This window comes from Phyllobates terribilis, unplaced genomic scaffold, assembly GCF_046119375.1.
Source record: "Phyllobates terribilis strain yellow unplaced genomic scaffold, ASM4611937v1 Scaffold_11__3_contigs__length_659146591, whole genome shotgun sequence".
NCBI classification, from domain to species: domain Eukaryota; kingdom Metazoa; phylum Chordata; class Amphibia; order Anura; family Dendrobatidae; genus Phyllobates; species Phyllobates terribilis.
In genome coordinates this window covers 396,799,594-396,812,759 of record NW_027362771.1, presented here as the reverse complement: position 1 = coordinate 396,812,759, position 13,166 = coordinate 396,799,594, and the positions used below count along the sequence as shown (strand labels likewise).

At 42.9% G+C, this 13,166-nt stretch overlaps 1 protein-coding gene across 1 annotated transcript in view; it reads right to left on the bottom strand.

The window, feature by feature from the left end:
- Positions 1-13,166, bottom strand: part of SCG3 (secretogranin III) — a 109,580-nt gene that overhangs the window by 68,681 nt on the left and 27,733 nt on the right. Inside the window, exons 7-8 of the mRNA XM_073653037.1 lie at positions 7,219-7,390; positions 6,993-7,109 (exon numbers count right to left, since the gene is read on the bottom strand). Coding sequence (XP_073509138.1) covers positions 6,993-7,109; positions 7,219-7,390 — 289 coding nt within the window. The remainder of the gene's footprint in view (positions 1-6,992; positions 7,110-7,218; positions 7,391-13,166) is intronic.

The following is a 13,166-nucleotide window of genomic DNA, read 5'->3' as shown; positions in this document are numbered from 1 at the left end:
AAAAATTTTCTGTTAAAAATAAATTGACCTGGGGAGTTTGAGAGACCTTGAGATTTAGCCGATCATTAAAATATTGCTCTGTAGTCAAAAACATGCAGAGGTTATCTTATTGACATTCAGATCCATAGTGCGGATGATGTACTGTTTGCAGAATATTTCCGATTATGCACATGGCTTTAAATTACATCTATCTGTTATTCCATGAAGTTGGTAAAAAAATCAATAACCTTCATATGGAAATGTCCTAGACATATTCATTATTTATTTGCATCAAATGCTTATAAATTGTCTCTACACAGGCAACATACAATCTGGATCACAGTATAACTGAGTACACAGAGAGGATAACTATATTATGCTGTACTTAGAGGAGTTATTTAACTTCATCAAATAACTTCATGAAATAAGTCTTGCCCGTTTTCTGTATATCCCTTCTTTACATGACATCTGCTGTAACACTCAAGGGGCTGTTTGCATTGAGGAGGAACTGCCACATGATCAGGGACATTTCATGTTTTTGTTGCTGGGAAGAGCACTTCATCAGAACACTTAATGTAACTGATCATAGGGCAACACAGCAGAGGCGCAGTCATGTGACCCTAATACAATGTTATCAGACTTTCCATGTATTGTAAACAACTGCACCCAACAATTGAAAAAAATCCACAAAAGGCAGTTAAATCTTAAAGGGAATTTGTCAGCAGGATTCCACACACTAAACTTTTTATTTGTGCATGCAGCTCTTTCAAAGACAAGTCGAGCTTTACCTTTAGATGGCCAGTCCGTTCCTCCATTTCTGAGAAACCAGCAATTGAATCAATATGCAAATCAGGTTGTAGATCTAAAGCCTCTATCACTCCAGCTCTATTCTCTGTCTATTGCTGCTTCCTCCTGTGTGATTGACAACCTATATGCCAGGGGTGGGAAACCTCAGGCCCCAGGCCATTTTTGGCCCTCGATAACCTTTTATCCGGCTCTCAGGCAGATTCCTGGGGACCGCAGTACTTGGGCTGGCAGCTGTGTCTTGATGGCCGCCGATCCATTTTAAATCCATTTTATATTTGCTCTGTGAGCACGCACATGCAGTGTTCAGCACTGAGCACTGAGGTGCATGCAGTGAAAGATTATTTCCTGACACCAGTGCCAGCGTCAGGACATACGTGGGCGAAGTTAGCGCACACTTTGTACGGCCCCCGGAGGATGGTATAAATATCCAAATGGCCCTTGGCAGAAAATAGATTCCCCACCCCTGCTCTATGCTGTGTGACTTCAGGCACAGAAGTCATCAGTCAAGCAGAAGGGCGAGGAATAGAGCTGGAGTGACAGAGGCTTCAGATCTGTAGTAGCTCTTCAGCCTCATTTGCACAGAAATTAATTTCTCAGTAATGGAGGAACAGACTGGCCATGTAAATGTATTGCTGGACTTGTCTTTGAAAGAGTTACATGCATTTATTTATACATATAAATAGTTGGTGGTGTGAAATCCTGCTGAAAGATTCCCTTTACAGGCAACTTGTCACCAGATTCATGGTGCCCAAACCAACCACGGGCAGCATGAATCACAACCTGACTGCATGATTGCAACCAGATATGTTTTACTCTAAAATGCCACAGCGTTTCAGAGAACATATAGTTTGATAACCCGGTTGGGAATTATAAGGAGAGACCTGATTAGTCAGATGAAGTCCCCACTCTGCTCATTCGCACACCGCTCCAATTGACTGACGCCTCTCCCCATGTACACATATTGAAGAGACATGTCAATCAACTGGAGTGCGATGGTAATACTTTGGAGGGGTAGCGGGAAATCCCTGTAATTCCCTGTAACAGATTTCACAGTACAGGCTCTATGCACTTACTAAATCTAACTGCATACTTGATTGATTGATAAAATTACTCTCTGGTCACCTACTCAGTCTGTCCTCTGTGTCCCCCACTTTTCTTATCTTCCTGTCAAACCTCAGTATTCTGAAGGCTTTTATCAGGATTAACCCTGTTTCTGAAATTTACAGCGGCTACACTGATCTCTCCGTTATATATATTCACTATGCTTCTCTTCTGTAATGATAGTAGTCCCTGATCACATCTCTAGCCCTGCCGAGATACGTTTCATAGTATTTCCTATTACTATGGATGTGCCCACTGTAGCGCAAACTGTATCCACACCTGTATGATATCATTTGAAGCAAGTTTTCATCCTATGTATGTAAATGCAACTCTGTCACGACATGGCCAGCAGGACCAGACCTATTTTCGGTCTATTAATATTACCAAAAAATGTTTTCACAGACTGCAAGCAGAGGTAGTGTAACAAAAATAATCCATATACTTCTATTATGTAGTGATTAAAGGGGACCTGTCAGCTCCCAAGTTTCCTTTGCAGTCCCAACTGCCACCCTCACGTTACGTATGACTAGGGCTGTATTTTGATAGTGTCTTATGTTGCACACAAAGGCAGTAGTGAAGCTGGCATCCACTTTCGAGGCAGTTTAGTAACATAACAATGTGCTGAGTCCTAGGCAACTGCCGGCTAAGTGGCTACCAGCGTCACCATTAGGCATGGGGATCATACACACGGCTTCATTCACAGGCGACAAGACAGGAGAGATATTTGGTATTCAGTTCATTCAGAATTTAATATGCAAATTGCCTCTTCAGAGAAAAAGAGGACTTGAACTCTATAGCGCCACCTATTGGAAGCAGCAATCCTATAAGTTACAATCAACCCTTTAACGAGTCGTGCAATATGACTTAGGATAATAGCCAAATTAGAATCTCAATTTGCAGACACGGTGTTTCGGGCTGTTGGCCCTCGTCAGTGCAAAGTATGAGAACTGATTTGGCTAGATGAGAGGCTCTGAACTGGACTGGCACTGCGAATAAGCCACCTTACCATGGCATGCCAGAGCCGGTATGTCACTCTCCACAAGGAGAAACGTTATTCAGAATTTATAATCTTATGATTTCTAATGGTGCTTTTCATTTAATTATGGAAGAACATTTCCTTGTAAAACAGGAGATATCTTTTCCACTGCAGACATCAATGCTATATTATTGGGCCTAATGCCTTTGGATCTTTTGCCAAATTTTATACCATGCCTGGACAATTTCCTCCCAATAGCATTATACACTGCTGGTATATACAGGTACTTCTCACAAAATTAGAATATCATCAAAAAGTTAATTTATTTCAGTTCTTCAATACAAAAAGTGAAACTCATATATTATATAGAGTCATTACAAACAGAGTGATCTATATCAAGTGTTTATTTCTGTTAATATTGATGATTATGGCTTACAGCCAATGAAAACACAAAAGTCATTATCTCAGTAAATTAGAATACTTTGTAACACCAGCTTGAAAAATGTTTTTAAAATCAGAAATGTTGGCCTTCTGAAATGTATGTTCAGTAAATGCACTCAATACTTGGTCGGGGCTCCTTTTGCATCAATTACTGCATCAATGCGGCGTGGCATGGAGGAGATCAGGCTGTGGCACTGCTGAGGTGTTATGGAAGCCCAGGTTGCTTTGATAGCAGCCTTCAGCTCGTCTGCATTGTTGGGTCTGGTGTCTCTCATCTTCCTCTTGACAATACCCCATAGATTCTCTATGGGGTTAAGGTCAGGCGAGTTTGCTGGCCAATCAAGCACAATGATACTGTTGTTTTTATACCAGGTATTGGTACTTTTGGCAGTGTGGACAGGTGCCAAGTTCTGCTGGAGAATGAAATTTCCATCTCCAAAAAGCTTGTCGGCAGAGGGAAGCATGAAGTGCTCTAAAATGTTCTGGTAGTCAGCTGGGCAGTCTTTGGTCTTGATAAAACACAGTGGACCTACACCAGCAAATGACATGGCTCTCCAAACCATCACTGATTGTGGAAACTTCACACTAGACCTCAAGCAGCTTGGATTGTGGCCTCTCCACTCTTGGAGACTCTGGGACCTTGATTTCCAAATGAAATGCAAAATTTACTTTCATCTGAAAACAACACCTTGGACTACTGAGCAACAGTCCAGGTCTTTTTCTCCTTGGCCCAGGTAAGACGCTTCTGGCGTTGTCTATTAGTCATGAGTGGCTTGACACAAGGAATGCGACACTTGTAGCCCATGTCCTGGATACGTCTGTGTGTGGTGGCTCTTGAAGCAATGACTCCAGCAGCAGTCCACTCCTTGTGAATCTCCCCCAAATGTTTGAATGGCCTTTTCTTAACAATCCTGTCAAGGCTGCGGTTATCCCGGTTGCTTGTGCACCTTTTTCTACCACACTCTTTCCTTCCACTCAACTCAACATTAATATGCTTGGATACAGCACTGTGCGAACAGCCATCTTCTTTAGCAATGACCTTTTGTGGCTTACCCTCCTTGTGGAGTGTGTCAATGACGGCCTTCTGGACATCTTTCAAGTCAGCAGTCTTCCTCATGATTGTGGAGCCTACTGAAACAGACTAAGGGACCTTTTTAAACGCATAGGAAGCCTTTGCAGGTGTTTTTTATTAATCATTCTAATTTACTGAGATAATGACTTTTGTGTTTTCATTGGCTGTAAGCCATAATCATCAATATTAACAGAAATAAACACTTGAAATAGATAACTCTGTTTGTAATGACTCTATATAATATATGAGTTTCACATTTTGTATTGAAGAACTGAAATAAATTAACTTTTTGATGATATTCTAATTCTGTGAGAAGCACCTGTATATGGAATATATATTCCATCAAATCTCTGGGATAAAACAAGCTGTCCCAGCGCTATGCATTCAAATCAGAGAAAATTGTTTGATCTACATTATTTCATTTAATCTTTGGATCTATTCCTTAAAAAAGCCTTTAAAACCTTTATCTATCAAGAAATACTGTAGAAAGCTGCCCTAGATTCCTTAAAGCTTAAGATGGGTTAGCAGTGATTAAGAAATATTCTAATAACCCATGAGCAAACATAGATTTTAATTGTTCTGAATATTAATTTCCTGCTGGGGCTCATTTGTATAACAAAGAGAATATTTTACATTAATGATGACAGAAAAGCACAAGAAAATGCTAATTTACTCTTGAAATGAAACTTCACTTTTACCATCATGTACTGTTGAATATTAAAGTGAACCACGGTTGACATGTATCAGACACTGGCTCTGTCACTTCAGTCAGGCATGTTTTACATGATAATGCTGCAGCTTTTTAGAGAAAACATACAGTTAAAAGCCAGCCGGAGGCCAAAGTCTGAGAAGCCGGTCCTTTGCGGTTTCTCCATGCCCCATTGCCTTGAGTGTCAGATCTGTCCATACATGTGTGCATAGGGAGAGACCTGTCACTCAAGAGGAGGAAGTCAGGGAGAAACCCGGCCACTTGGACTAGTCGTCCGAGCCGCATAGTCCCCGCCGGCTATTAAATGTATATTTTCTCTGAAGTGTCGCAGCATTTCAGAGTAAAACTTACCTAGCTGAAATGACAGAGTCAGTATTTCATATGTTCTAGTTACAACGCGATAAGTACAGTATTATGTAACGTTTCGGGTTAAAAACCCTTCATCGGATGTATAGGCTATGTTCACTGCATATAGGCCAAGGAGATCACGGGTGTGGGGTGGACTTCCCCAGGGTGGAGGCTGGGCTTCCCTCAAACACACACCGCAGGCCTTGATTTAGTTGGTTCCTGGTTGTCCCTGTTTGGGGGAAGCTCACCTGCACCTAGATTCCCTTGACCTATATGCAATGAACATAGCCTATTCCGATGAAGGGCTTTTCTCCTAAAACATTACGTAATACTGTACTTACCACGTTGTAACCAATGGATAAGAACTACTGACAATAAATCCTATTTGAGACATCTACAAGGGCCTTTAGGTGTGCAGCTCCTTCACTCTGTCTACTATTGGTCTACAGGAGCTCAGTGGTTGGCTCCAGAGGAACTATCACCCATCTCAGCTAGTCAGGACCGGCGTTCTCCTGGATCATAGGACGATGTCCATAACACATAAACTTTTTTACCAAGATATTTCCTTCCTAAAAAGTGCACTTTATATTTCAAATTATATTGCGGAATTAACTGGGATAGAATTTTGACAATTTATTTAGATAACAACAATGGTATTTTAAGGACTGACTGTTATTTTTCCTATCACATATTTTTAATGTCTTAGGCCACGGCCCCACTATCAGTATTTGGTCAGTATTCGGTCAGTATTTTTTCTCAGGAGTGGAAGCCAAAACCAGGAGTGGGTGATAAATGCAGAATTGGTGACTTGTTTCTATTATACCTTTTCTCTGATTGTTCCTCACCTGGTTTTGGCTCCCACTCCTGAGGAAAAACACTGACCAAATACTGATAGTGGGGCCGTGGCCTTAGAAATATTTAGGAATGAAGTGGGGCCCAATTAAGAGAAATTGAGAAATGTCATAGACTTTTCCAGGCCCTACGAGGAGGAGCACAGTGCCTCCTTCAGAGACTAGGAAGTGACAGGGCAAATGCATACACTGTCTTATCTATGTGTATACTGTTATTCCCTGCATTATTTGTGATATCAGCAGTATAGTGGAGCTGCCATCTGCCTTTATAGCCGGCCATACAATAGAGATTTTAAAAGCCAATTTTTTGAAGGTCTAGGTTATTTATTTGGTCTGTGAAGATTGTCAGCTTGGACAATAAGTCAGACAAAATCTTTGCTGTGTTCCATGGCCCGGTATGGGGATTTATTGATAGGATGGATAGCTGTCACTTGCTATTAATGACTTTTTACACTGCAGAAATCTAACAAAGCAACTTTATAACAGATTTCCACAATCGGTCAGCATATATCAAGCTGGTTCATAAGTGGCCATGGTCAACAGAAAATGGTTTAAATCAACTTTTTAGTTGTTTAAAATCTCTACTTTATGGACACCTTTACTCATCTGACTTTACATAGCAAAGCTGACAAATGATCTCCAGCATTTTGTTCTATCTGGATAGTCACATGAGAGAGAAATAAAAGAAATGAAGCATGTCATGCTTACCCAAGTAACTGACTCCTTCGTCTGGAGTAATTGTCCCATATTTCACCATCATCTTTACAAAATCAATCAGCGTTTTCATAATAGTTATCAAGGTTTCCTTCTCTTTGGCGTCATTTTCTAGGATATGAAAAAGGGAAAGGTATATAAAAAGTGCACTTAAAAAATAAAGCTAAAAACAATCCATTACTCCAAATTAGTAAGAAATGAATGTTTTTTGAAAATTTACCTGAATTTAAACTTTTTATAAGTCTATAGAAATTTGGGAAATACTGAAGCTCTTCAAAATTCTCTTCCAGAGGCAAGTCATTCCTCCTCTCCAACGTGGCTAATGTGGCTGCTGGGGTCCAGTCATTGTCTCCAATGTTGTTTCCATCAGGGAACTCCTTATCTTGAGGCCTCTGTAATACAATTATGCAATGTAGTTAGTAGATACTGAAAAATATGTATTACATTTGTTATCTCGCCATCTATTTAATATACATTTTTATTTTTGGTAGCATGTTTAAAAGAGGTTGTACCGCATTTATAAGATATCCCCTATCCATAGGTTTGGTGAGAATTTATTGATTTCTGTGGGTTAGACAGCTGGGACCCTAACGGATCCTGTTCCTTTCCATGGGATCTAAGTAGAAGCCTACAAGGATGTTAGAACATATACGCAGCTTTCTAAATGATTATGCAAATGCTATTTTTCTCTGATTTTCCTAAATGGTCGAAGCAAAAGAGTCAATAAAATGTTCAAATCATCAACTATAGTTATATAGTATAAATCAAATGTTATTGGACAAACCTCCCGATGATAACAGGATTTTTTTCAAAACTAAAAAAACTCAAAATTGCACTGTTCCAAATTATTATGCACAGCAGAGTTTCCAAACATTTTATAAGTTGTAAAAAAATGAAAATGGTTATGTGCTGAATTTGCCGCATGAAGAGGTCACATTTACTGAAATCAAAAGCTTTTTCAATCAAAAACATCTTAGCAGACAAAGTTACATGTTAAGGATTTGTGCCCACAATGCAGAAATGCTCCAGATTTTTTCCTGAGCATTTCTGCATCTCCCCTGGCAGAAAAAACGCATGCGGATTGTACATGCGGATTGTACAAGCGGATTGTACATGCGTTTTTCCTGCCAGGGACAAGCGGAAGTGAAACGTTCTTCACATGCATTTCCGCATGCGGGTTGTCAAGCGCTTTCCAAGCGATTTTAGCATCACTTGGAAAGTGCTTGACAACTTGGTCACACTATATAAATCCATGCAACCGACATGGATTTATATAGTGTGATCGTAAAGAATGTAAAAAAATGAAAAAATAAATTTATACTTACTTCCTGATGGCCCCCGGAGTCTTGCTTCGCTCCGTCTTGGCTAGAGATGAGCGTTGTTCTACTCGAACTGTTCGCCAATCTCAAATTCGAGCTGTTTTGGGCGGTGTTCGAGCCGTTCGGCGAACACGAACAATTTGAGAAAAATTCGGCTGTTCGAGGTTATGTTCGATAACTGTTCGTGCACCAAAATCATAACTGGATTTTTTCTCAGTAATGATGAAAATTAATGTTAATACGCAGTTTGAGTGTACAGCGGGGTGGGGGGAGGGGCAGGGGATGGATCTCTGCAGGAACAATGAAGATCTCCATTTTTTTTTTCTCTTTCCCGCATTTACAGTGGGGAGGTGCAGTCTGTCAGCCTATCAGCAGCGCACACACGGAGCGAAGTGTTTTTTTTCACACAAGCAAGGGCATGTGTCATTGGCAGTGTATGTCACATGTCCTTGCCCTATAAGACCCAGCCATTTTCCCCGTCGCCACCATTTTCTCACTGCTGCAGCTGCGTGTTAGACGGCACCGCTGTTGCTGTGTGCGCTATACCTTGTTAATTTCAAGCCAATTTTCGCATAAATCTACAGATAGCTTGGGAGTAGGGAATAGTTGTGATTGCAGTCCTTTTAAGGACTAGGTTACAGCATTTCCTACGACTTTTATCAGGCAGGTCTGTGCTCTTAAATAGATAGATTGTGGGAGTAAAGACTAATTGTAATTGGAGTCCTTTTCAGGACTAGGTTACATCAGTTCCTATCAGTTTTTGCCAGGCAGGTCTGTGCCAGTGCTGTGCAAGTTTTTTTCACAGCATTTGGCTGAATCTAGCAAAGCTAATCCTTTTTGGCCTATTGCAGAGTGTGTTAGTCAGTGGAGTAGCCTATCTGTGTTGCAAGATATACCACCTGTGTATAGAATACCAATTTTTTTACTGCACCTAGTGAAGTAAAATCTTTTGGGCATAGCATCATTCTATTAGTCCATCTATACTGACCTCCATCAGGTTGCAAATTGAATATAATTTTTTTCTGCATCTAGCTCTGAAAAAATATTGGGCTTCTAGCTGTGTGGGGACTTGTTGTATTAGTCCATCTATACTGACCTCCATCAGGTTGCAAACTGCATATATTTTTTTCTTCATCTACCTCTGAAAAAATATTGGGCTTCTAGCTGTGTGTGGGACTTGTTCTATTAATCCATCTATACAGACCTCCATCAGGTTGCAAACGAGAATATATTTTTTTCTGCATCTACCTCTGAAAAAATATTGGGCTTCTAGCTGTGTGTGGGACTTGTTCTATTAATCCATCTATACAGACCTCCATCAGGTTGCAAACTGAATATATTTTTTTCTGCATCTACCTCTGAAAAAATATTGGGCTTCTAGCTGTGTGTGGGACTTGTTGTATTAGTCCATCTATACTGACCTCCATCAGGTTGCAAACTGAATATATTTTTTTCTGCATCTACCTCTGAAAAAATATTGGGCTTCTAGCTGTGTGTGGGACTTGTTCTATTAATCCATCTATACAGACCTCCATCAGGTTGCAAACTGAATATATTTTTTTCTGCATCTACCTCTGAAAAAATATTGGGCTTCTAGCTGTGTGTGGGACTTGTTGTATTAGTCCATCTATACTGACCTCCATCAGGTTGCAAACTGAATATATTTTTTTCTGCATCTACCTCTGAAAAAATATTTGGCCTTCTAGCAGTGTGTGGGACTTTCTCTATTAGTCCATCTATACTGACCTCCATCAGGTTGCAAATTGAATATAATTTTTTTCTGCATCTAACCCAGCCAATAGTTTTGGCCTAATACCACAGTTTGGCCACTCAGCTCTGCTCGGTTCCCATCCATTGTTTTTTTGTGCAAACCACTCCAGAGTTATTAATTAGTTAACCACCAAAATGAGTGGAAAAAGGCCTGCTGCTGGTGGAAAGGGGAATAGGCGTGTTGGGAAGGGGAAAAAAGGTTGTGTCCGTGGGGTAGGTGTTAAAGCAACAGTAACATCTGCAGAAGAAAGACCATCTTCCAGCCAAACTAAAATGTCTACTTCTTTTAGCGGACAATGTGATAAGATCCCTTTCTTACGGCCACGCCAATCGCTACAAATTCCAGATGAGGCACAAAAACAGCAGGTGCTTCAACGGATATCAAGTGCTCCTTTAAGTGGGCTCTCCTCCACATCAACTTCAACATCACAAATACTCCAGTCCTCAAAGGTGTCACCCCAATCGCACTTGCTTCCTCACAGCTCCCAAATCTCCAGCTGCCCGTCTGAGTATGAGGTAGAACAGATGGTTGAGTCTGCAGAGCTGTTTACTCATACTATAGCCTGGGAATCAGAGGTCGACTCCAGCGCTTCTGTGAATCCAGACGAGGAAATGATCTGCACTGATGCCCAGAATCTTTATGAGTCGGATCCAGGACCAGACGCAGAAGGTTCTGACCATAATGTAGACCCTCATTCCCAAACTGTAACTCCTGTTGGTGGAGACAATGAGGAAGACGATGATAAGACTCAAATACCTGATTGGAGCGACAACTTTAGTTTTTTGTCAGGGCAGGAACAGGTTGGCTCTGAGGACGACGGGTGTGATAACGCACAGGGTGATGATGATGAGGTTGGAGATCCCACTTACTGTCAACCCACAGTCAGCCAAGAGATGAGGTCAGCAGAGGAGGTGGAGGAAGATGCTAGTGACGACGAGGTCAGGTTGCGCCTTCCTGGACAGAGACGTAGTACTGGAAGCACGTCAACAACTGCATCCTCAAACACAACTCTGCCTCTCACCACAAGTCGTGGTGGCTCTTCAGGTCGCATGGGTGCTAAGCCTTGCATAGCCTGGGCATTTTTTCAGATCGATAAAGATGACCCAACTCGTGTTATCTGTAACATTTGTCAGCAAAAGCTAAGTAGAGGCCAAAAAATACATAGTTTGAGTACTTCATGCATGAACCGGCACATGGACATGAAGCATAAGTTGCAGTGGGAAGCTCAGTGTGCTACAATGCGGCCTAGCCAGCCGGACCAACCACCATCTGCCATATCTTGTGCATCTGCGGCCTCTTCATCCTCTGTGACTGGGGGGACAGCAGTCACACCTGTTTTGGGGCGCAGACCTGCCACCTCTTTACCCGCAACAGCCAGCGTGATTGGCAGGTCATCATTTTCTTTGGAGGTGGTAACACCAGCTGGTGTTGAGCGCTGTCCGACATCGATAGCACCACCTTTGGATCAAGGCAACCTAACATGTCCGCCTGCATCTTCCTAACAGACCGGCAGTTTGCCGGGGACACCCTTATCAACCCCGTCTAAGCACAATAGCCAGCCCTCGGTCCCTCAGATGTGGACAAGTAAAAGACCATTTCCTCCTAGCCATGAGAAAGCTAAGAGGTTGAATTTCACCATCTGCAAGTTCTTGGCTACAGAAATGCTGCCTTTCCGCCTGGTGGACACAGAGGATTTTCGAGACCTTATGTCCGTCGCAGTGCCCCAGTACCAGATGCCCAGTCGGCACTACTTCTCAAAGAAAGGTGTGCCTGCGCTCCACCAGCATGTCGCACACAACATCACCGCTTCTTTGAGAAACTCTGTGTGTGACAGGGTGCATTTCACCACAGACACTTGGACGAGTAGACATGGACAGGGGCGTTACATGTCGCTGACTGGGCACTGGGTAACTATGGTGACAGCAGGACAAGGGGCTGCTGTCCAAGTCTTGCCGTCCCCACGAGTTGTGCGTCAATCCTCTTTATGTCAAAGTTCCTCCACTGCTTCTGCCTCCTCAACCTCCTCTTGGTCTTCCACCTGCACCCAAAGCCTGTCTGGTCATGCCACAAGCTTTCTAACTGCGCAGAAGGGATCCTGCACACCTCCTTACTATGCTGGCAGTAGGGCTCAACGTCATCAGGCGGTTTTTACATTGAAATGTCTGGGAAATGTGAGTCACACAGCTGAGGAGTTGTGGTCAGCTCTGGAGAACCAATTTCATGAATGGTTGTCTCCACTGGACCTGAAACCAGGGAAGGCCGTGTGCGACAATGCTGCAAACCTGGGTGCGGCCCTTCGCCGGGGCAATGTCACACACGTGCCTTGTATGGCTCACGTGTTGTCCAGCAATTTTTAGCCCACTATCCCAGACTAGATGGCCTTCTGCAGAGGGCACGGTCGCTGTGTGCTCACTTTCGCCGTTCGCATCCCGCAGCTCAGCGACTTACATCTCTACAGAAGTCGTTGGGCCTGCCACTTCACCGGCTAAAATGCGATGTGCCTACCCGGTGGAATTCAACTCTGCACATGTTGCAGCGACTGTGGCAGCACCGACAAGCCCTGGTGCAATACGTTCTGACGTATAGCCTGGGCCAACGAGATCCAGAGGTGGGGCAAATCACGCTGGAGGAGTGGTCTCAGATCAGGGACCTATGCACCCTTCTGCACAGTTTTCAAATGGCGACGAAGATGTTTAGTGCTGACGATGCCATTATCAGCATGACTATTCCGGTGATTTACATGCTGGAGCACATGTTAAACAGAATTCGGAGTCAGGTGGTGGCACAAGAGGAGGTGGAGGAAGTAGAGGAGGAGGAGTTGTATGCGGAAGGGCTAACATCTGCAAGGTCCAGACGGTCGGCAGCACCAAGGCGGCAGGCATGTGAGGGTGGGGGAGATGGTTTTACCAGGGCGCATGGTAGCAGCCAAACTAGTGAGGAAGGTGCAGGAGCCCAGGAAGAAGTGGAGGACGAACTGATGGAAGACTCATCAGATGAGGGAGACCTTGATCACATTTCTGTTGTGCGAGGTTGGGGGGAGAGGACAGAGGAAGGAAGCATGATTGTTACCTCGCCACC